The 25,000-nt window shown below is 40.6% G+C and overlaps 1 protein-coding gene across 1 annotated transcript in view; it reads right to left on the reverse strand.

Moving 5' to 3' along the window:
• vwdel (von Willebrand factor D and EGF domains-like) overlaps nucleotides 1–25,000 on the reverse strand; it is a 106,710-nt gene that overhangs the window by 15,744 nt on the left and 65,966 nt on the right. Inside the window, 10 exon segments of the mRNA XM_047598176.1 lie at nucleotides 2,765–2,888; nucleotides 4,840–4,937; nucleotides 13,148–13,243; nucleotides 13,508–13,603; nucleotides 13,687–13,782; nucleotides 13,908–14,003; nucleotides 15,401–15,439; nucleotides 15,481–15,714; nucleotides 15,825–16,019; nucleotides 16,191–16,328. Of these exon segments, the coding sequence (XP_047454132.1) occupies nucleotides 2,765–2,888; nucleotides 4,840–4,937; nucleotides 13,148–13,243; nucleotides 13,508–13,603; nucleotides 13,687–13,782; nucleotides 13,908–14,003; nucleotides 15,401–15,439; nucleotides 15,481–15,714; nucleotides 15,825–16,019; nucleotides 16,191–16,328 (1,212 nt within the window).

A 25,000-nucleotide genomic window follows, 5' to 3' on the forward strand; every position in this document is an offset into this window, starting at 1 on the left:
TTAATCATCATCATCATCATGTTCTCATGTTATCACTGCATCTTTTACTGCAACTAATGCAGCCTCCATAGATCGGATCTGTTTGTCCAACACATGCATTAAAATCTAAGGGCGTATTCACACTAGGCTCGTTTGGTCCGCATGAAATGGACCTTTTCTCTGGTCCGGACTTTTTGCGGAGGTGTGAATACAAATCAGCGGACTCTGGTGCGGATCAAACGAGTGAATCGAGACGACTTCTGCAGTTGGGACTCGGTTCACTTATTTGGTCCGCACCAGAGTCCGTAACGAACCCTGGTACGCTTCGTTTGTCCTGTGAATGCAATCCGAACCTTTTCCGAACCAAATGCAATATCTGAGCACATTTTTGGATTAAACGGCCTTCCATTTGTAACAATTCACCATACCCCCAAGGGGGATCTTTTCAGGACAACAGTACCTTTTAATGTAATTAATATCTTACGCCGTTGAAACCACCAATACAACACACAAAAGCCCGACATGAGTGTAGGGCGTCCCGCATTTAATTAACAGAAATAGTGTCCTTTTTTACATTACTAAGTAAATTCACAATAATTTCAAATCTAACGAAAATAATTAAAGTTGCCCCATTCAACCCACTCTTAAATGTTTAATGTTTAAATTATATTAAGTTCGTTTAATTTCACGAACTTCATATAATAGGTATAATAGGTGTCCAACGCAAAAATAAGAAAAAAAAAACAAAACAAAAAAAAAACAGTGCGATCGATTGCGACAACGGTATACCAGGTACAAAAAAGGTTAGAAAAAGTGTTGTGATCGGTCATTGGTCATTTCATTCATTCATTCGTTTCTATTTTATATCAATAATGAGCAGTGGGTCAACGTGGGGCACAGAAAGGAGCGCTGCCACCTCGCTATGTGGTCGGAGGAGAACCTATTAGCTGCTTGACGCACAAAAATGCCGACGTCTACCGCCAAATCGCCGAGAGCATGTGTGAAACGGACTTTACCCGGACTCAGACGCAGTGTTGGCTTAAAGTGAAAAAACTTCGTCAAAGATCCCGCCGATCATTTTTATCCAGCTACGGGACACACGTGTGTTTGTTTATAAGGTTGGTTCGCTTGTCAAAAAATGTAAGGTGAATTTTTTTTTCTTTTAAGGTCCGGACCAAAGCAAGTGAACTATCGGACTTTCCTGGTGTGAATACGCCCTAAGAAATTTGGAGGCCAAGTCCACTCCTTCAATCCGTTGTACCTCATTCCTGAAACATTTTTGCTTTGTGGTAGGCAGCAATATCCTACTGAAAGTGGCCAACTTTGAATGCCAGTTCCATGTAAAGGTAAACAATGGTCAAGCAATAAATGTCAGTAATATCCAGTAACATCCACATGGATGCAAGGTCTCCCAACAGAACAGTGCCCAAAGCACTACATTTTCTCCACCATCTTGTATTTTTTTCACATTTACCAATGAACCTTGGATGTACATAACCCTTCCATTGTTTTTTTCCTCCTTTGGTCAGCCTTTGGAATTTATTTACCAGTGGAGACCAGAAACACCCCATCCCACCCTCATCAAGCCAACACAGTTTGTCCCCTGTCCACACCGCACAAATTCTTCCACTTGTCCATTTTTTCCTGCTTCTAACATCAACTTTGAGGACAAAGTGTCCACTTTCTGCTTAATATATCCCACCCACTGACAAGCATTCATCATTTTCCCTGTTAGTGGTGATAATGTTATGGCTGATGGATGATTAACATAATGGTAATCTCTATGCCTCCGATGGAAGGCTAACACTTGAACTAGCAGAATTTAGAGGAAACAAATCCCTAAATCTTGAATTAGAGCATCTACAGTGGTGGAAAAGAGTTTTTGGACACCCCATGCATTTATGAAATATTGCATTAAGAATCACTCTTGGGTCTTCAAGTGCAATTTCCTTTAGTACAGTCCCAGAATACTAAACAAATCCTAATACAGCCATTAAACACTTAAAATTGATTGGCTCATAAAAAAAACATGAGAAATTTTGAGTATTGGTTGATTTTTTTTTCTTCTTGCTTTGGTCGCATTTTCTCCTCTCTCTCCTCTCCCTTATCTTCCCTGCTTTGATCCTCTCATCTCGTCTGTCTACTGTCTATACTTTTGAGAGACTCTCTCTGCACTGCTATCCAAACTACAAAAAACATGGATTTGATCAACTGGTCTCTCAACGCTATTGACACAATTTTTTTCGACGAGAAGCCTGGGTTCGGGGGAGCCGGACTGCCCTGCTGGAGTGTTCGCAGCTGGCTACACGATGGATGCGTGGGAGAGGTGGCGGGTCTTGTGTCCGGGCGGTTCTTTCCGTGGAGGACATTGAAGACATCTATCTATTCAGAACCATGATCACAGGTCTTTTGCTGATTGGATTAGGCAACGCCCTGATGTATCGAGGAATTCAAAATATGGTGACAGCTGTCCAAAGCCCCATAAAGCTGCCTGAAATGATTGGAGCGATGGGCAGAGCTGTTGGCACTCAGACTGTGGCTATTAAGAACTTGAACCGCACCATGGATAACATCATGGAGAAGCTTTCGGCTTTGCAAAGGGAAATGGAACGATTCAGAGGCCAGAATGGACAAACAGTGTGAAAAGAATGCGTCTACTCGTCTACTCGCACCAAGACCAAACAATCCCAATCTTATCTGGTTTTGGCGCCCTCACACAGCACTGGCCTTGGCCAAGGCCACTGTTGGAACAACAACTCCCCTGAAGATCATTGCAGTGAGACACTCTTGTATTCCTGCCCCACTCCCATAGACACTTGCTGATAGTTGACTCTGTTTGGGGCACGATCAAGGTTGTCTCTGGACTGAGGCACCAAGATTGTGATTCTAGGCGAAGCAGCTCTCGAGGCCTACGCATACACATACACATGGGCAGATATGCAATCACATCCCCTTACCCCCACATCCAACGCCTTTGTGCTTTTACCCCCTGGTGTGACAAGCGGGTCCACATACAGCGCCCGATGGGCTGCAGGAACGGACGGCTGCTAGGTTGCACTGGGTTTTACCTCTACCCCTACCCCGCCCTGTTGCAAGTCCTGAGTTTTTCATGTTTGTAAAAATGTACTTATTATGTGCTTATGTTGCTGAGGTTTTTTTCATGTTCCCACACTTTACTCCTCACAGGAGCATAGTATGGGGGTTGTTGTTTTTTCTCCTCCCCTCTCCTCACATGACTCTGTATTTCTATTTACCATCTCTGTCTTCCTGTCCTGTCTACCCCCATTTTGTCAAAGTGTATGTATGTTTTGTATATGTATGGACGGGTTGATGGCTAATTTCGCTGGTGAACTAGTTACAATAAAAAAGGATCATATCATTTTGGTTACAGTGATCCACTAATGAAGGTTGCTGTTTTTATTAAAAGACACATTTTTCTGTTGAAAGGCTTTGTGTCTATATAAAGCCAGTACATTTGAAAGTTCTTCAGAAACAAAAAATGGCTAAAACAAGGAACCTAACACAGGAAACACGCCTGAAGATACAGATTCTCAGTCAGGAAGGTGCCGCCAGATCACCAGGAAGTGCAGATGTAGTCTTTCAGCAGTTGGATCCACTCTCTGACAAACCAAGATTTGGGCGTCCAAGGATTTTTTCAGCAAGAAATGACTACATCCTGATCTCCAGGTGCAGGGAAAACCACTGAATAACATCAGCTCCAACAGCAGTGGTCAAACCAAACCAGTGTCCTGTGTTCCACCTGCACTGTATGTGGTCGACTTTTAGATCATAGCTTAAGGTCCTACAGGGCTGTCAAGAAACCCCTGATCAATGACAGACAGAGATTAACCCAGCGTCATTGGACTCAAGCACACAAGAACTGGACAGTGAGAAATAGTGGTCAGATGAGCCCAGTTTCCAGCTTTATCTTCCTCCTGCTAATGTGAGGGTATGCAGAAGGCCAGGTGAAGCATTATCTCCAGCATGTACAGTACCTAATGTCAAGGCAGTATAATGGTTTTTGGAGATGCAAGAGTGCTGCTGGTGTTGGTCATCTCACTGTCAGTGCGTTAACATTCAGAGCTTAATCAAGCTATGCTCAAAATTCAACTTTCTGACTACAGTCTTTGTCCCAGTTTACATGCAGCGTAAAGAAGTTGAATAACTCTTCTCCTTTTACACACTAGGTGGCGATACGTGCCTTTTCAGCAGGATAATACCACGTTAATACGGCCTAATTTCCAGTTGACATGATATAATAAACAATAGTTGTTCATCCGTTTCTCTTCTTCTGGGCGACAGTGGCTCAGGTGGTAGAGCGGGTCGTCCAATGATCAGAGGGTTACTGTCATAGTGTCCTTGGGCAAGACACCTTACCCACCTTGCCCCGTATGAATGTGGTGGTCGGAGGGGCCGTTCGGCGCACATTGGCAGCCACGCTTCTGTCAGTCTGCCCCAAGGCAGCTGTGGCTACAAAAAGTAGCTTACCACCACCAGTGAGAATGTGTATGAATGAATAATGGGTTCTGTAAAAGTGCTTTAGGAACCACTCTGTGCGTTGAAAAGCGCTGTATAAATCCAACCGATTATTATTATTCTACGACTGGCTTTCTTCGGATCTCATGCCAGTGCAGTGGTTGTGGAGCATGCGCACACGCATTATCCGATTGAAAACTGAATCATCATCCGATTCCAATTGCATTATCTGGGTGTCTCAATCGGATAATGAGAACTCCGATTTTAATCGGAGTAACATGTTTACATGAACCTAAGTTCTCCTGTTATAGTCCGATTAAGGCAATAATTAATTTTTTTCACGTGCATGTAAACGTACTGTGTGATGGCACATTGAACTTTTACCTTTATTGCACAGGTGAAGCCCTTGTGGCCTTTCCGACAGTGACAGAAGTCAGGCAGAACACACCGCCCTCCGTTTAGGCACTGCTGTTTACAGACCGCTGAAGAGAAAGTCCGAATTGAAAGATTTTATATTTGATATTGTCTGTACCGCCTCATCCCTGTATTACTTCACGTCATTACCTCATGTCACTTTGGTGCAATACTTGGAGCAACTCCTGTTGGAATCTGATATTCCAATGGGAGTTGATATTCATGACTGTCATATATATATATTCAGCCTCCTTACCACTTCAACCTTTGATTAACACTACTTATTTTTTTTTTATCAATGTTTTGGTTAGCTACTTAAACCTGATGTTACATGTAAATATTTTTTAACCTTAACATATTTACTTTTATATAGTTTCTCTTGTCTTATCTTAATCTATTTTTTGTATTTTGAGCTGTTATTCCCTGCCGCTATAACACCTTGTCTCCAAGGGATAAATACAGTCTGATCTGATCTGATCTTATGTTAAACATCTTATTTTTAGTTAATACTTCTACAATCGGTGTGAAAAAAATTAAAATGTAGAGCTAAAATCAGCTGTATTTAGGTGCCATCTGCTGAAATGACAGATCAGCAAAGGTCACCTGAAGAAACAAGTCTATAATGCCACACAATTGGTACATCCAAAAACACAGCATTTTCCATGATGTACTTCAGTCTGTGTTTTGTTTGCCTTGTTGAGTGCCTCCAACACGGCAGCTTCTGGATTGGTGATGCACTGCCTACACAGGGAAGTTTGAGGCGAACACTGTCACTGCCACTTCCTGTATTTTTGGGTGCAAAAACCGAAAACACAAAAACATGAACTTTCATCACATACCAGCCACTGCCAGTCATAGACGACTTTGGTTGAATGTGATTAAAAGAAAGGATTACTGTGACACAATCATCGACAATGCTTGCAGTCCACAGTGCATCTTGGTAAAATAAACTCGACACACGATTAGACTGTTACAATCTGAAGTATGTTTTATTAATGGTCGTCTGCCAACTGACAATATCGAACGTATATATATGTAGACCCCTTCACTTTTTGTAAACAATATGACATATTCTGGTGGGGGCAGGGCTTAACTAGAAGCAAAAGATCTCAAACACTATTGCTTGTAAACAGCAGTTAGCACATTTCAATCAATTGTTTTAACACAAATCTTTATCAAGTGAAGCCTCTCCAACAAAGATATTACAAGAAGTAAGTGGATCCACTGTGGAGTGTAACAAGAATCCCCCAAATCATGATTAACTTAACGTTATTAGTCAAATCATACACCCAGTGAATGAAGGACGATTTGACAGGACTGCCCACCATGCAATGGGAAAACATTTACACAGACCTTATTAAGAAACCTAGCATATACATGAAGGAAAAACTGAAAGCATACAAATCTTTAGATGCCTACAAAAATGTCTTGAGTGCAAGATTTGATAGATAGAGGTAGAAGAATGTGATTGATGAGTTTTGTCCATACAAACACAGAGGAGTTGTCTCTATCAATTAAAGCCTTTCCAACAAAGATATTAAAAGAAGTAAGTGGAACCACTGTGGAGGGTAACATAGTAAATGCAACTTCTGCAACATGTAACAAGAATCTCCTACATATAACTTAACGTAATTTCACTCATGATATATTCTAACCCATAATGTTATCCAGGCTGAAACTGATGATGCACTACATATTGATCTGACCTGTTCTGCGTTGTTGATTGCTCGACTCCGATCTTTCTTTTAATCACCAAACCAAAGTCTACGACTGACAGTGGCAAGCATGTGATAAAACTTCAAGTTAGTGTTTTTGATTTTTCAGTTGTGGCACCAGCAAGACAACATTTTTATGATTGAAAGTGTTTGCCTCAAGCCTCCCTCTATTTTACCTCCAGTTAACATTATGACATCACAGTTGTAGCTCCTCTCGGTAGAAAGCATGAGGTCCGAGATCATTTTAAAAACAGAGTTTATTAGTCACCGACCGACCCGTTAGAACTGATGAAAGAGAGTAAACAAACAATCAGGAAAATAAATACATTACTACGCAGCTGAATGCAATTACAATACTACAATAAACATACCTCGTGAGCTGCACACTATGGTAAGGGGCTTAGTCTTGTTTTTGTCTTCTTTTTTTTGTCTTCATTATTTACATTATTCATTTGTGTTTTAATTTAACTTGACTAAACTTGACTGTGGGCTTGCCATGCACTGCTTGGTGGTGTAACATTAAAAAGGTAAGTGTGGAAACAGCAACCAAAAAAAATAAGTCCCACCTCAACTGTAACAGGTAGTAGGTAGGAACTAAAATAAATTCAAAACTGACATGTGCGGCAGTTACACTCTCAACAAATCACAAGTGATTTCCTTGAATGAATTATGAAAGACATATATGCTGTATATGAACATTCTCTTAAATATTATTATCTAACAACCAACCACCCAACTAATAGACTGAGAGTGAGAGTAGGGTGCAGTGGTCTTCAGTCTGATTCTAACAGTGTAACTGTTTTCTGAATAGGTCTTTCCAGGTAAACTGGTTTGGAGGTGCATCTCCCCATGCTATCCAGTGTTGGATCGCTGAGTAACAACTTGAGTGATCTCACTCTTCCATCCTTCCCAGGATAAACTTGCAGGACTTTTGCCAACTTACACTTTTTCCATGGCATTCCATCATCCTTCAGAAGAACAATGTCATTGACCTGTGCATTTCTACGGTATTTGATCCACCTTTGTCTGTGTTGAGATTTAAAAGATACTCCTTTTTCCAACGTTACCAGAAGTTGTTTGCTAGGAGTTGAACTTGACGCCATCTTTTCTGGAGGTAAAGGTCTTCCCTGATGAACTTCCCAGGGGGTGGCGATATGATTGTGGACTTCATGGTCAGAATGTGGTTTGGTGTTAATGGCTCTGGACTGCATGAATCGTTCAGGTTATCACCTAATCTGTCACACTGCACCACTAAAGGCCATGAATGAACGCAGGGCATTTATGAAGGCATCTGAGGTCAAGTCATCGAGCCTTTCAATGTGAATTGCTCTGGAGCACATACAGGTGAGGAACAGTCCGTATCTCTTCAACTGCTTTCTACCTTCTCTAATGTAAAATGGACCAAAACAATCCATACCACAGACAGTGAATGGCGGCGTAGTGGTAATCTAGCAATGGCCTTCACCAATCTTGACCAATCACAGATCTTGTGGAGACGATCCAACAGTGACCTCACCTCCCTTGCCTCTGTGTCATGAACATGGGCCTTCTTGAGCTCTGGGTCACTTCTTGGGACCCCTCTCACCTTGACATCTCCAGCTGGCAACTCCTTCTGCCACAGCAGATCTGGACCTGTGAACCAGTTGGATGTTAACAGCTGGTCATACGAGAGCCCTCTTGACGACTGATCTGCTGGGTCCTCCTCTGACGTCTCATACCTCCACTGTGTAGACTTTGTGCTTTGTTTGATACGTCCCACACGATTGGCACATGGAATCTTCTGTCTTCATTGCTGATGTATCCCAGAACAATCTGCTGGACAATTGTTTTCCTTAACAGGATGAACTATGCAACAAATCCAAGTGGGTCGAAAAGTGACGCCACCATGGACAAGACTCTTCTTCGATTGAGTAGATTCTCTTTAACGATTAGTCAGAAGTGGAATTCGTCAGAGGACACACACCACTGAACAGCAAGCGCTCTTTCCATATGTTCTTCAGCTAGTGCCATATGTAGATCCTTGGCAGTCTCAACACATTCCTCTTTAGGAATTGTGGCCATGACTTCTTCACTGTTTGAGATGAATTTATGCAGCCGGAGCTTGCCTGTGCTGCAGAGTTCTCTTGCTTCCTTCACTAGTTGGATAGCTTACCTTTGAGATGTGACACTTGCCAGCCCATCATCAACATAAAAATTCCTCTTGATGAACTGGATGGTGTCTTCACTGAATCTTCCCTGTCCTTCATCAGCAAGATGTCTTAGTCCAAAGTTGGCGCAGCCTGGGGAAGAAGCTGCACCAAAAAGGTGAACCTTCATATGGTGGATTAATGGTCGAGTTTCCAGATTCCCGTCCTCCCACCAAAGGAAATGTAAGTAGTCTTTCACATGAAATTGGTGAAACATGCGCTCTATGTTGCTCATTATTACCACAGGACCTCTAAGAAAATGACAAAGGACTCCGACCAAGTTATTTGTCAACTCTGGGCCGGTTAGTAGATGGTCATTCAAAGACGTCTCATGAAACCTTGCAGAGCAGTCAAAGACAACACAGACCTTTCCGGGCTTCTGTGGATGATACACTCCGTGATGGGGAATGTACCATGCTGGAGTCTTGTTGAGGTCTTCAGGAACTCTTTCTGCATCTCTGCGAGCTATGATGTCATAAACAAAGGTTTTATAGTGCTCGTAGTACTGCTCATTTCTTTTCAGTTTCCTTTTTAAGCATCTGAGACGATGGATGGCACATACCTAGTTGTTTGGTATGTTAGGTCTCTCCTTTTTGAAAGGTAGCGGCATCTCATAGTGACCATCATCACTGAGCCGGCTGCTCCTTCGCATCTGTTTCAGGAATCTGAGGTCCTCTTGGGAGATCCTTGTATCATCTGAAGCTCTTTCCACAAAGTCAGACTCCAAGACCTTGATAACCTCTACAGGTGAGACCACTTCCTTGATCTATGTTCTACAGACATAATGTACTTCACTTGTGACACGTGGAGGCAACTGGCAATCTGGAATGACTTGCTTTACCACAACTTGGTGACTTACTCCTATTGCATCTCCATAAACAAGAGAGAGGTTGCCATAACGTATTATGCTCCAGCCCAAGTCTGTTCTCAATCCAAATGGCTGATTTCCTTCACCGGGCACCACCTGTCTTGGAATAAGAGCTTGAGGACAGTTTTAGCCAATTAACAAGCCAACATCACAACTCTGTTGAGGAGCTATGTCAGCTGAGATGTGTTCAAGGTGAGGCCAAACTTTAGCTGTCTCTGTGGGAATATGTTCTCTGTTTGCAGGTATGAAGTTTCTTGTATAGGTCACCGGCAGAGGTATTACATGGTGGACAGCTTTAACTGAACTGGTTCATTTCAAGTTGGATGTCTTTTCTCACATATATTGCAGGTCTGTCTCCTTTCACACTCCTTTGAGCGCTTACCGGATTGCAGACAGTCGAAACACACTTGACCTGACCCCCCTTCTTCTCTTCTCATTTCTCATTCCCTCCTGTTTTCCTCCTCTCTTGCTTTCTCCATCTTTTCCCCCTTCCTCCTCCTCTTTCCTCCTCCTCTCTCCTCTCTCTCCTCCTCCTCCTCTCTCCTCCTCTCCCCCTCCTCCTCTCCTCCTCTCCCTCTCTCCTCTCCTCTCTCTCTCCTCTCCCCTCCTCCTCCTCTCCCTCCTCTCTTCCTCCTCCTCCTCCCTCCTCTCTCCTCCTCCTCTCCTCCTTCCTCCTCCTCTCTCTCCTCTCCTCTCTCCTCTCTCTCCTCTCTCTCCTCCTCCTCTCTCTCTCACACTTGTTTTCCTGGACAAACTTAACTCGTGCAGAGACTGTTTCGTCCATGAACTTGTGACACTTAAGTAAACTGTGGCCTGTCTTCTCACAGAAAACACAGCTTGCAACAACAGTCCTTTCACTTGAGTTTGTTGCCAGCACCTCTGCTCCAGGACCTCTGTTTCTTGAAACCTTGCTCTTCTCACCTTCACCTGGTTTTAGAGGAGGTAAAGATGTTATTGGGTTGCAAGCAATTTTGGCTTTGCGTGTGAGGAACTCAATGAAATTGCTGAAGCTTGGGAACTCATGACCTTTCTCTTCCACTTCTGTGACCTTCCTATTCCATCTGCCGTCAGGCAATCTTGAAGTTTAGCGAGTATTTTCTGATTTTCATTGCAGTCATTAAGTACTTCAAGGCCCTTGACTTGAGACCTGGCAACCTCACAGCTGCGGAGGAAGTCAGCAATTTCTTGAAGTTCCATAATGCTCTTAGAGCTTAACTTGGACCATGAATCACGCTTATCCCTGAAGACCTTGGCGATGAGGAATGGATTGCTATATCTTTCTTCTAGTCCATGCTGCACAATAGGCTGACTCTGTGTCTAGCAGGAAGAAGCTCTGCTTTCCTGGCTGTGCCACTCACATACTGTCGCAGGTAATATATATTCTCTTCACCTGGTATGTTTTTCCTGTCATTAAGTGTTTCAAATGAAACCTTCCAGTGATTAAATCTGAGTCAATCACCACTGAATAATGAAGGTTTAGGTATGGGAAGGCGACTTGCACTTATGGACTCTGCAAACACTTCTCTCCCAAGCAGTGTCATAGCTTGTGGAGGAGGCTGATGCTGAGACAGCTTACCTTCAACCTTAATTTCTCCCTTCTCTTTCAGGGAGATATGTTGATGGAGTAGTTCATCTATTTCATCATCTGAGCATTCACTCTGTTCATAAACTTGCTGTCGTGCCTAGGCTGCCTTCAACTTCTTTACTGTCTCCAAACGTTCCACTTCTCTTCGCTTGGCCTCTAGCACCCTTTGCCTCTCTGCATCAAGTTGTTTGAGTTCTTTGATATAACGCTCTTTCTCTAACAGTACCTGCAATGCAGCTTCATTGGCGGCGACTTCAGCAGCAGCCTCCTGTCTGTGAGCAGAATACTGGCTTGAACGCCTGGATGTGGTCCTTGAGTTGCTTTGAGAATGAACTGAAGACCAGATAGACTTGGACTTGGTATGGTGAGACATACTTGTTCTATCTGATGCTGCAGACGTAAACACAGATTCTGTGTCTCCCACCTTCCTGTCTTGTTTTACAATTCAGTGTTAAGATAATCTGTAGCAGTTTTAATTACTCCTTATTACTGCTTCACATGTGTCGATTCTGTGTCGTGTGTTAGGGTCTGGAAAGTCAATGCGTCTAAACTCTTCATAAACATCATTCAGATCCTTTGCAGCATCGCTCACCTTAGTGATGTGTTCATGCAGCAAGTCCTTTTAGCATTCTCCACTCAGCACTCCTTTAGCATCCTTAATGACTGCCTTCTGCTTGTTGTAGCTCTTAATGAAAAGGTGTTCAACCTTTTTAACTTGCTCCTTGTGCAGTTCTTGGCCCTTTTCCGTTAACTTGCGAGCTCTTTGACTTCTCTGTGTCTCTGGCAAAGAAGTATGGTGAGCAGCTTCAATGCCTTCAATGCAACTTGAGGTTGCGTGTCTTCACCACCACCCTTTCTGTCACTCTCCGAGAAAGTTTCTATGTCTGACATTGCTTGGGTTACCTTTACCTTTTTACCTTTTTTGGGTTTTTTAAATGTGATACTACACTTAGCTTGCAGTTACTAAATAGAATGGCTAGAATAGTTTTAGCGTAGTTGAATCCCACTCAGTTTTAACAGAAAGCATGGCTATACTTCTTGTTCAATAAGCTGGCGTATTCACTCATTTATATTCTTATTACAATCAGTAATAACTGTTACAGGTAATAGGTAGAAACTAAAATAAATTCGAAACTGACATGTGCGGCAACAACAGTCAGTGCATTTACATGCACGTGAAAAAAACAAATTATTGCCTTAATCGGACTATAACAGGAGAACTTAAGTGCATGTAAACACGTTACTCCGATTAAAATCGGAGTTCTCATTATCCGATTGAGACACCCAGATAATGCGATTGATTCAGAGTTTTCAATTGGAAAATGCGTGCACGACCGCTGCGCTGTCATGTGACCCCGGAACAAAAACGTCCAAGAAACCCGATCGCAGAAGAAGAGAAACGGAGCCATCTGAAGGATAGCGCGGATCTTACCTGCACAAGAAGTAGCGCGGACATTACGTACAATATTAAAAAAATGTACTATTATCCGTCTGGTTGTTTTTTGAAATGCCGGTCTGCTGCAACGACTCTTGTTTATTATATCACGTAATAGGTCAGCCGGAAATCGGGCCATATTAACATGGTATTAACCCGCTGAAAAGACACGTATTGCCACCTCATGTGGAAGAGGAGAACAGTTATTCGATTTTCTTGCGCTGTATGTAAACTGGGACAAGGACTGTAGTCAGAAAGTCGAATTTTGAGCATAGCTCGATTAAGCTCTGCATGTAAACACACAAACATCTCAAATGAGATGGTGTTCTCTCTAGTTTTTGAGAGCATCTCAGGTCAGTGCACAATCAACCCTGGGCAGCAGTGGATGGCTACAGTCCTGTGAAGCTTCCACCGGCTTTTCATTTGTTCCTAGCCTGTAACTTGTAAAGCAGTCTATATGCACATTTTGTGGCAGGTGCAGTTTTGTACCTGAGTTACATGTGGGCCCATACCAGCCAGGTTTGCATCTACAGACATCAGGAGAAACACATTCACCTCCGTTTTCACAGTGCCTGTTACACACCACTTAGAGAAAAATAAAGTGAAACATATTCAACTGAATCTAAGAGCAGTGATCTTGAAACTCAACAGATAAGGTTAATCTAGATACTGTATATTATCAAGATATATGTTATTTTATCTTTCTTTTTACTTGTGGTTCTGTGGATCATTTAAGTCTAAGCTAATCAGCGCTCCTTTAAAGTTAACTAACAAACATGCTGCCCTGTAAATATTTGAAGCTGTTAGTATAATTAAACATTTCACCATGTAAATTAAATAACACCTCACTGATTTCACATCTGGGTCCCACGTAGCCGTAGGGACAGGTCCACAGATTTCTGGCCACAAAGGTGCCTCCATGCTGACAGGGTGGCTCACAGTTTGCTAGACACAGACACAGAGATGTATAACACAAAGACATAAGCATTGTGGGAGCAGGGGGTTGTGTGAAGATGAGTTCAAGTTACCTTCCTCACAGATAGGTCCACTATAGCCAGCAGGACATTCACACACATCAGGTTTTACACACTTCTCCTGATTCATACAGTCGGGTTGACATATGGCTGAGAGAGGCAAACAAAAGCAGATGCTGAGCCAAATCCTGAGAGGTGACGATGATTCAATTAGCTTGCTTTCTAACATCAACGTAAACTAATCACACTCTGCTAAAGACTTCTCCTGCTCTCACCTATGTGAAAGTCGTATCCAGTATAACCTTCCTTGCAGGTGCAGGTGTTGAGCAGAGTGTACTCCATGTTTCTTGCACACTGATACCTGCACACAGCTAAAATCAAAGTACACCTAGGTATTTTAACTGCAAGTCAAACAAATAAGATGGTGAAGGTTTATCAGGCCATTCAAAATTACTGTCAGTAATTCAAATAAAATCGATCTATGTGTGGACAATGTTGGCTTTTCATCTTTTCACTTGTAAGTCAGTGTTACCTCCCTCCAAAAGCGGACAAGGCAACAGCAGGCAACAAGATCCACGCCACTGTTGACATGGGATAGGCCAAACATCCAGATCACCTTGGACACTGTTTTTCCTACTATTTTTGTAAATCTGTACATATTGTGTTTACCTTTGTATAGTATTTTACTAGATAATATTGATATTTTTATCTTTATTTTACTTGTGGTTTTTATTTTTTATTATTATTATTTTTTTCTTTATGTGGAACTAAACTACTGAGACCAGGCAATTTTTCTTGTGGATCATTAGTCTGTCTGTCTAAGTCTAAGCTAATCAGCAGTCGTCTAGAACATGCTGCCCTAAGTCAATGTAAACATGTATAGATAGTAATAGAGATACTGTATATGTAAATAAAGCACAGCAGAAAAGGAGGAACTGAAAACATTACAACAAATATTTTAAAAGTGTTTTAAAGTTCAATTAGCTTAAAGACAGCTGACCTGAGATTAATCAGGCATCATTTGAAATTTCCATAATTAATAATTTATTGTCATGCAAGAAGTAATTCTGCCTTGGAACATCAAAAGGCACAAATTACATCAGAATCAGGCTATACATTTTCACATTCATGTGCATTCATTTTCTGTAACCACTTGTCCTCTAGAGTGTCGCGAGGAGCCTATCCCAGCTGTGAATAGGTGAGAGGAGGAGTACACCCTGGACCGGTCGGCAGTCTATACCTTTCTAGATAAAGATTATTATTCTAAAGAAATATTTCCTTTTTGATAAAACAAAAAACAAAAAAAAACAAAAACACAATCATACCATGTCATGTTTTATTCAAAATTAAGTTAGTTACAGCTAGTGGGCAGGACAGTCTCTACCACAGCCAATTTACTCATTCTTTATCGTTTCCTGGATTTTAAAAATTTATTTAATGTTTCGGTATTTTATTAACTAATCGTTCATCTGACATGAATAATTCAGCAGGTAAAAAAAAGAAAGCTAGTGTTGCAGACCTCAAGGAAAAGTCTCAGTGATCCATATCATGGTATATCTAAAACAAAGGCAAGGCAAGTGAACTTTCTCAAAGACGTTTCACCCATCATCCAAATGGCTTCTTGAGTTCTGGTAAAATTCATTTGGAAGTTCTGGATGAGTGACAAAACATCTTCAAGGAACCTCAAACAACTGGTTAATCATTTTATTTTTTTGGTTATTCCAGTAAACATATCCTAACTTTTTAAGGAAGCACAATATGACTCTACCTTTACATGTGACTCCATCCCCAGTGTAACCATGCGGACAGTGGGATCACAGGGAACCCCAGGAAAGCAGGAAGAGTCACCACATGTCCCATGATGAACTGGTGAGCTCCTTCTCATCCCAATTGTGAGTGCAGTTTGATTCAGTGGTGTTGCTGTGGTCTTTCTGTCCAAGGAAGAAAATCTCCTAATACTGGAGATGGTGGTATCTGGTCTCGTCTTCCTGTTTGGTGGACGTCTGGGTGATGATGAGGGGGAGGAAGAGATAGTCGTCTCTTTGTTGACATTATCTCCACCACTGACGACTGTCCTCTGACCTGTTAGAAACCGGAAGTTAGAGGTTAAGACTTAACACAAATATAGTCACCAAATAATAATTAAAAAGAAAAAAAAAGATGAACTGAAGGCCTGTTTTCTTTGCTGTCACCAGTTGCTGTGCATGTTTGCCCATTTCCAGGTAGACCAGGAGGGCAGGGGCCACAAACAAAGCCTGCTGAAACATGAATGCTCTCAAAACTCTGGACCCCTGGGAAACATGGCCCTCTGGTGCACAGCAATGGGCTTGAAGGTTTGGGCATCAGCGAAGCCTGCGGTACTCCCGCTGGTGTCTTCACCACTTTGACTAGAGAGTTTGCGTTACCTTGGAAACAAAAACGAGGACGACCTTCGATTTATGTAAAAATTGATTAATCTCGAGAAAGAACTACATGACAACAAACATTAGAGATGAGAAAATTTGCTGTAAAAGGACTCTCTGAGATGAACTCACTGTCTGGATATAGTTGTGACTTACGTTTGCATTTTTTCCCATCACCACTGTATCCTTGAGGGCACAGTCCACAAATAAAGGATCCCAGCATGTTGTTACAGTCTACTCGAGGAAAACATGGCTGAGAGATGCACTCATCAATATCTTTTCTACATGTATGACCTGAAAACACATGAAGCATATGATTACAAATGACTCACAAAACCACAATAAACCATTATTTCAATATAATACACTGACCAAGGAGATGATGAGAGGAAATATGTTCTTTTTCTGCATACATTTGTTAATATCATATAACACTTTCAGAATTCCTGTGCTTTTTAAATACAGTTTCACCCTTTTGTATTTATTTATTTTAAAAGGACATTGCGCATTATTAACATTAGTGTTTAAAAAAGAATTAAAATGCTCATGTAAATGCACCAGAGTTAGCAATGTTGCTATTTTTCAGACAAAACCAGACAAACAACAAAACATAATCTTAACAAACACAGATATCAAGTACAATAAATGACAAGAGTATTTCACATTACAACGTATTCAAAACATACAACAAAGCGTAATTTCGACAGACAAAAGAAAACACAGAGACAAGACACAGAGACAAGCATTCAGGTACACCATCTGTCTCTGGTTCCTTTCTTGTCAAGAAATAAAATGTTCTTTCATAAATCAATGTCTGTTTTTGACCTCACTGCTAATACAAGATGAGCAGGATCAAACTATACCTCCAGCTTGAACATTTTCTGCAGAAAAGATAATATATAAGATATAGGAAACAGAACAAGTAATAAAACCAAAAGTGAGAGATAAATGAAGGAATGTGAAGAAAAAAAGAACAAGGAATATGAAATAAAATGTCTATTAACAAAAATTCAAACAACAGAAAGTAAGAAGGATAGTGTGAAAGGATGGCGAGAAAATAAATAATAAATGGGGACCACGCTTGCCTTAATTTTCCACATCCGCTCCATCGGTACTTCTCAACTTTTTTGTGTTCCTTCTTTCTGATGTTGGCGTCAGCTGGTATCGCCACATCTATCACCACCACCCTCTTCTTATTTCTATCCACCACCAGTGGCATAGGGATTTTTTTGAGGAAGCCAAGTGAGACAAGAACTATAATCTACATTCTTGCTAGGGGGTGCATGATAGAGCATGTGGCACTAATTCATCATAATGGAATGAGCTATTACAGGGTCCAGTTTTCTTTTACTTAAACACTTATTTAACTGAAACTTTTAACACCCACTCAAGCCCTTTCTGTCGCCCTCCCTCATGACAGACACACACATGCATTATCCTCTTGACTTGACTTAAATAACCTATTTACTCAATTGCTCACTCAAATGCACAACTGCTTCTACCAACCAAAATAACATTTATTCACAAACCCAATCAGTATTGAGGACCACTCTGCCACAATATAAAGAAATAAATTCTTTATATATAATTAAATAAATACATATAAAATATGCCATAAATAATTAAATGAATAAATAAATACATAAATATATGCAATAAGTTCTATTTATTTACCAATTTATACCGATCCTTTCCAAAAAATTTTAATATCAATGAAAAGTTGTTTAATTTCCATAATTCCATTCAAAAAGTTACACTTTCATAGATTATATATTCATGGTCCACATTTTAAACAATTTCAAGTATTTATTTTTACATAATTTGGGCTTCCAGCTCATAAAACCCACAAAAACAGGAATTCAAAAAATTTGAATACTGTAAAGAAATCACCATTTACTTCTCAGTTTTTGCAGAAAGAAAAGACAGAAATTAGGATCACATCAAATCAATCAAAATGTGGTACTTTCAAAATGCTATGGCAATCTTCAATACTTGGTTGGGAATACCTTTGCCTTAATCACTGTCTCGATGCACTGAGGCACTGAGGCAATCAGCCTGTGGCATTGCCTGGGAGTTATGGAATCCCAGGTTTCCTTGATGCTTGTTGTCAGCTCTTCTTTGTTGAGGGGTCTAGTGCCCCTCATTTTCCTCTTGAGAATACCCCATAGATTCTCACTCAGTACGTTTACATGCATGTGAAAAAAACGAATTATTGCCTTAATCAGACTATAACATGAAAACTTAAGTGCATGTCAACACGTTACTCATTATCCGATTGAGACACCCAGATAATGCAATTGGAATCAGAGTTTTCAATCGGATAATGCGTATGTGCATGCTCCACAACCACTGCGCTGGCGTCCGAGAAAGCTGGTCGCAGAAGAAGAAGAACGGAGCCGCTAAAAGAACCATCTGAGGAATAGCGTGGATCTTACTTGCACCAGAAGTAGTGTGAACATTACGTATGAGATTAAAAAATGTACTTTTATCCGTCTGGTTGTTGTTTGAAATGCCACGTAATAGGTCAACCGAAAATCGGGCCGTATTAATATGATATTATTCCACTGAAAAGACACAAATCACCACCTAGTGTGGAAGAGGAAAACAGTTATTCAATTTTCTTGTGCTGCATGTAAACTGGGACAAGGACTGTAATCAGAATGTCAAATTTTGAGCATAGCTCGATTAAGCTCTGCATGTAAACACACTAAATGGGGTTTAAGTTCAGCGAGTTGGCTGGCCAGTCAAGCTCTGTGATGGCATGGGCATCAAACCAGGTTTTGGTGCTTCTGGCGGTATGGGCAGGGGCCAGATCCTGCTGGAAGATGAAATCTGCATCTCCATACAGATCCTCAGAAGAAGGAACCATGAGAACTCTAAAACATTCTGGTAGACTGTTGGTGACCTTGGATTTAAGAAAGTAGAGTTTACCAACACCTAAACCGGACATTGCACCCCAAATCATGACTGACTGCGGACATTTCCCACTGGAACTCAAGCAGCTTGGGTTCTGTTCGTCACCCATCTTCCTCCAAATCCTTGGACCTTGATTCCCGTATGAAAGGCACACTTTATTTCATCGGAAAAGAGGACCTTAAACCACTGGCCAACAGTCCAGTCCTTCTTCTCCTTGGTCCAGTTGAGACGCCTCCTACGTTGGCTCAGGTTCAGTAGTGGCTTGACCCGAGAAACCCGACAGTTGTAGCCCATCTCCCGGATGCATCTCATTGTGGTGGTTTTTGAAGCTGTGAGTCCCGCCTCATTCCACTATTTCTGGATCTCTGCCAGATTCTTGAATCTTCTCTGTTTGATAATCCGCTGAAGCCCTTCTCCTGCCACATTTTGCCCTTCCACTAGACTTTCCATTGATATGCTTGGACACAGCACTCTAAGAACAGCCAGCCTCCTTAGCTATGAACTTTTGTGGCCTACCCATCCTATGGAAGGTATCAATGATGGTCTTCTGGTCAGTTGTCATGTCTGCAGTCTTCCCCATATTGAACCAAATTGAAGTAATTTAATGACACCTGGGGAAACCTGTGCAGGTGCTTTGAGTTTAGTAGATGATAAGTATGTGACACTCAGTTTAAAACAGTCATGCCCTGCAAAATTTGGACTGATTTCTTCACAGTATTCAAATTTTTGGAATTCCTGTTTCCATGGGTTTTATGAGCTGGAAGCTGAAAGAAATACTTGAAATCGTTCAAATTGTGGGCCCTGAATCTGTAATCTATGCAAGTTTAACCTTTTGAATGGAATTATGGAAAAATAAACATCTTTTCCATGATATTAAAATTTTTTGGAAAGGGTCTGTAAATTTATAAGCTGGCTGAACTTTTCACCTATTTGTTGGAGTAAACTTGGAACTCTATGCAGTCTTATGTGGGTGTAGGAAGTTTCATGAGTACCTCTATGGGCGAAATGTTACTGTGGAGTCGGACCACAAGTCACTGGAGGCCATACTCTGAAAACCACTAGCCCTCACACCACCACGTTGCAGAAATACAGCACTCTCATCTACAAGCTGGGGAAGGAAATCCCGGTGGCCGACACACTGTCGAAGAAGTCCATGGATGATGAGGACAGCTCACAACCTGAAGCTATGGAGACTCAGATACACAGTGTGATCAGTGCAGCATCTGTAAGTGCAGACAGGATGAACGAAATCAGAACAACAACTACTCAAGACGAGCAACTGTCCACTCTCAAGCAGGTCATCTGGTCAGGCTGGCCGGAGACAAGAAAAAAGTGTGACCTACATATCAGTGAGTATTGGAACCACCGTGATGAAATCACTGAGGCTGACGGCATCCTTCTAAAAGGTGAGAAGATACTTTAAGGTGGAACGCCTGCAACACATCACCACCGCCAAGGAGGACAAGAGAGACTTGTACTTCAGCCTGCTGGAGTACAGAAACACTCCAGTTGGTGGACTCAAATCACCAGCTCAAATCCTGATGAGTCACAGGCTGTGCTCCATCCTGCCCAACACAACCCAACAACTACGACCTCAGGTAACCCCCCAAGACACTGTACAAGCAAGGAGGGAGAGCTGCAAACAGCGCCAAAAAGAACACTACAGCAGATCTACAAAACCTCTATCACCACTACATGCCGGGGCACCCATCCATTTTCAGCAAGGAGATGGCACATGGAAACTAGCAACAGTCATCCTATCAGCTGAAACACCACGCAGCTACCACATCAGAACTGGCGACCAACTGACCAACAACCACACATCTGTCATACAGCAGCCAGAGATCAGTGAGGACGATGCTGGACGAGACACAGAAAATGACCAGCAACAACCTGTGTCTGTGAGTGAGCCAGATGACTCTGAATCTTATAGTACTAGATATGGTCGTGTGATTAATCCAAGGAAAGCCTTCGACTTATAACTTTCTAAAAAAAAAAAAAAACAAACAAACAAAAACTTGTCTTGCTGTGAAAATTGAATATTGCATTTCTAAATGAATTTGAATAGGTGTTTGAATGAATTTTAAATTGTGTGTTTTTTTTTCAAAAAGTTATTGTAAGAATAAGACACATTTACTAATGTTATATTCCCCTATTTAGTAATGTGTGTGATTTTAGTGTGTGATGCGCTAGACTCCAACAGACTCTTAAAGTATTTTATTGTTATTTGTGCTTTTTTTTTTTTTTTGTTGAAGGGAGATGTAATATTCCATGATGTTCCATGTATGCTTTTATTTTGAAACTCCAGAGTGGAATGTCAAAGTATCTATGGTTAGTGTTGCTTGTGGACATAACAGTAATGGAGCTGCAGAAAGCTAAACATTACAAACTTGCAGTCGAGGTATCCGGTTTGTGTCAAGGTCAGGTAGATTATAAACACATCGTAAATAGTCTATCACAACAGGACATGCCTGATTTTTTTTAATGATTTTTGACAGACAGTAGAACAAGGCTGCACCAAAACTTGCCTGCTGACTGAATGACTGAAAGAGGAAATCAAATGGTGTGAGGCTGAAAGAGGGCGGAGACAGAGAGAAACTCGAGGTTCATTGAGAAAAACCTGGTCTGACCAGGTTAGGTTCATAGAGTCTGTTACTACGATTAATAAACAGGCTAGAGTTACCCCGCTTTCTCTGGTTACCTCCCTTTTTGAAAAGGAAAACTCAGAGTTTCCCTCATTTCAGGGTTAACAAACTCAGTTTTCACTAAACCGGCTTTGTGAAACGGACCTCAGGTGTATAGCCTAGAGTTTTTTCGTTGTGACTGTGTGTCTTAAAAAGCCATGTGTAACTTCTACCTACATTATTCTAGCGGAGATGCTTATTGTTTTATGTTAATTAATAAAATAAAAGGCCATTCTACTTGCACCAGAGCATTATCTGCTATAGCCAAAACACTAAAAGGGATGGCTCACATCACATGAGAACAGGACATCACAGTACACACAAACCACAGGGTAACAAGGCCTACCCTACCTTGCTGATGATGTTATGTGAAGAGGGACATAAAAGGGGACATCAATCAGGAAGAAGGTTTACTAAAATGATAGTGATGCCACCATTTTTGTCCTATCAGAAACGTGTAAATATTTTGTAGATACATGTTCCAGTTGCTCCAATATTAACCCATGAGCAACTTTTAAGATGGGGATGGGAGCGTTTCCTGTCCCAAAAAGACCTTGGCAAGAAGTGTTGATAGACTTCACTGACATAAATAATAACCTAAACATGAGTAATTGACGCGTAACTTGTGCATAGATGGACTATCCTTTCCAAAAGATATAAAAACCCTGGGTTGAAGGAGAGAAAAATATCCTCCTTCAACAGTATTAAGAGAAAAGCGCAAAGCGTTACACAATTTATGTGCACTAGAAGAGTTGCCTCACCTGAACGCCAAACAATGAGCTTTCAGACGTTGCCTTAGACTCCAAAGACTTTTGGAATTTTGCTTGCAAAATTCATTGAAACTGTGCTATCCAAGCATTTCCAAGTAGCAGATGATGTTGCTAAAGAGAGATTTAGTTGGATAGAAAAAAAGTCTTCTCTAAACCGCCAAGCTGAGTAGCTTAAATCACTGTACATAATTGTGGAGAAGATTGAATCCCGCGTGAAGAAGCTTGAAACAGACTGTGCGCAAAATCAGATCAAATTGGTCAAATACAAGGATAAACTTATCCAAATTGAAGATCGTGCAAACTTAAGGAGAGTTATACCCAGCAAGGATTTCCCTAAACTGGGGCAGTGAACGCTATGTGTTTGATGGTGTTGCTAAGGCTTCAGCATTTTTGGATTCAGAGGCCGCAAATGGATGTACTGGTGCAGAGTAAAATATGGGCCTGACGTAACTTCGTCACAGGCGTCTTTTAGGGCCTGTGCTGGGCATTTCCCTATGTCTCTCTCTCCCTCTCTCTCCTCGGGTCCTGAGCTGATTGGAGCCCTAGGCTCTGCTTAGTGCAATTCAGTACACCTGGCCAGTGTGCTGTGAAGTGGCATTTAGAGCTCTGTCTCTCTTCCATTTAGTCTCTTGCTCCCTGAGGACAGCAGCGTAATATTCAGAAAAGCTCCCTACATCAGCTGTACTATGTACTATTGATGCTGAAAAAGCATTTGACCATACTGAATGGTCATTTTTGTTTAGTACTCTACAGAAAGTACCAACTTTATTCAGTGGATTAAAATGTTTTACCACAAATCTATGGCTTCAATAAGAAATATTTCAAAACCATTCACTTTAAATCGTGGAGTAAAACGGGGTTGTCCAGTTTCAGGTCTCCTATTTAACTTGGTCATTGAGCCAAGTTAACTTGGTCATTCAGCTGAGAAAATAAGATCTGAAGTTCTCTGATATTAAAGGCATATATATTGGAAGTCAAACATAGAAAATATCACTGTATTGTAATGACATAATTTTGTATTTAACAGATGTGGAATCCTCACTTATTCATCTCAATCAGATCATTACTCAATTTGGCTTTCTGTCAGGATAAAAATTAACTGGGAGAGTAGGTAAGGTAAATATTGTAAAAATTAATGTTATTCCGACTGTCAACTACATCTTGAGAATGTTTCCATTATAATACAAAAAGGCTGGTTTAATGACTTGCATAAAGCAATCTCAGCATTTATTTGACATAGTAAAAAGGCTCAGTGTTCATATTTGAGGATGTCTAATTTATAGAAAAAGATGGTCTGTGGCTTCCTAACTTTTCTCACTATTATTTATTATTTGGTTATCAGCAAGTAAATATGTTTCTTGGTCTTGATATATATGTATATACAGCAGGTAAAATAAGTAGTAGTAAGTATTGAACACATTTTTTTTTTAATAGTAAACATTTTTTTCATAGTAAACATATTTCTAAAGGTGATATTGACATGAAATTTCACCAGGTGTTGGCAACAACCCAAGTAATCCATACATAGAAAGAAACCAAAACTAATAAGTTCAGAAATTAAGTTATGTGTAATAATGTGAAATGACACAAGGAAAAAAGTATTGAACACACTTACTGATATTTATTTAATACTTTGTACAAAAGCCTTTGTTGGTAATGAAGCTTCAGGACACCTCCTGTATGGAGAAACTAGTCGCATGCATTGCTCAGGTGTGATTTTGGTCCATTCTTCCACACAAACAGTCTTTAAATCTTGAAGGTTCTGTGGGCCTCTTCTATGAACTCTGATTTTTAGCTCTTTACAGAGATTTTCAGTTGGATTCAAATCAGGTGATTGGCTGGGTCATTCTAGCAGCTTTATTCTCTTTCTCTGAAGCCAGTTGAGAGTTTCCGTGGCTATGTGTTTGGGATAATTGTCTTGCTGAAATGTCCACCCTCGTTTCATCTTCATTATTCTGGTAGATGGCAGCAGATTTTTCTCAAGAATGTCTTGGTACATGGTGTGTGCTATGGCATCCAAAGAGTTGAATCACTTGTGTCTGTACCAGGTGAAAATTTCATGTCAATAGCACCTTTATGTTTACTATGAAAAATTGTGATGTGTTCAGTACTTATTTTACCGCTGTGTGTGTGTGTATATATATATGTATATATATAAACACATATATTATACACATCACATAATATATATATATATACACACATAAATATATCACATATATATATTATATATCAACACATACATTATATATATATAATATATTAACACAACACATAATTATATATATACACACATACACTACACATATATATACATAATACTAATTCACACACTACATTAACATATATATACACATCACACTACACTATACACATATATATACTACAAAACCATACCATACACATATATATATACACACATACACATACACATATATATATACATACATACACATACACATACACATATATATATACACACATACACATACACATACAATATTATACATCACATCACACAATACATACACATACACATATAATACATACACTACACATATTATAACATACACTATACATCATATATACATACATC

Source organism: Mugil cephalus, chromosome 11, assembly GCF_022458985.1.
Source record: "Mugil cephalus isolate CIBA_MC_2020 chromosome 11, CIBA_Mcephalus_1.1, whole genome shotgun sequence".
In the NCBI taxonomy this organism is placed as follows: domain Eukaryota; kingdom Metazoa; phylum Chordata; class Actinopteri; order Mugiliformes; family Mugilidae; genus Mugil; species Mugil cephalus.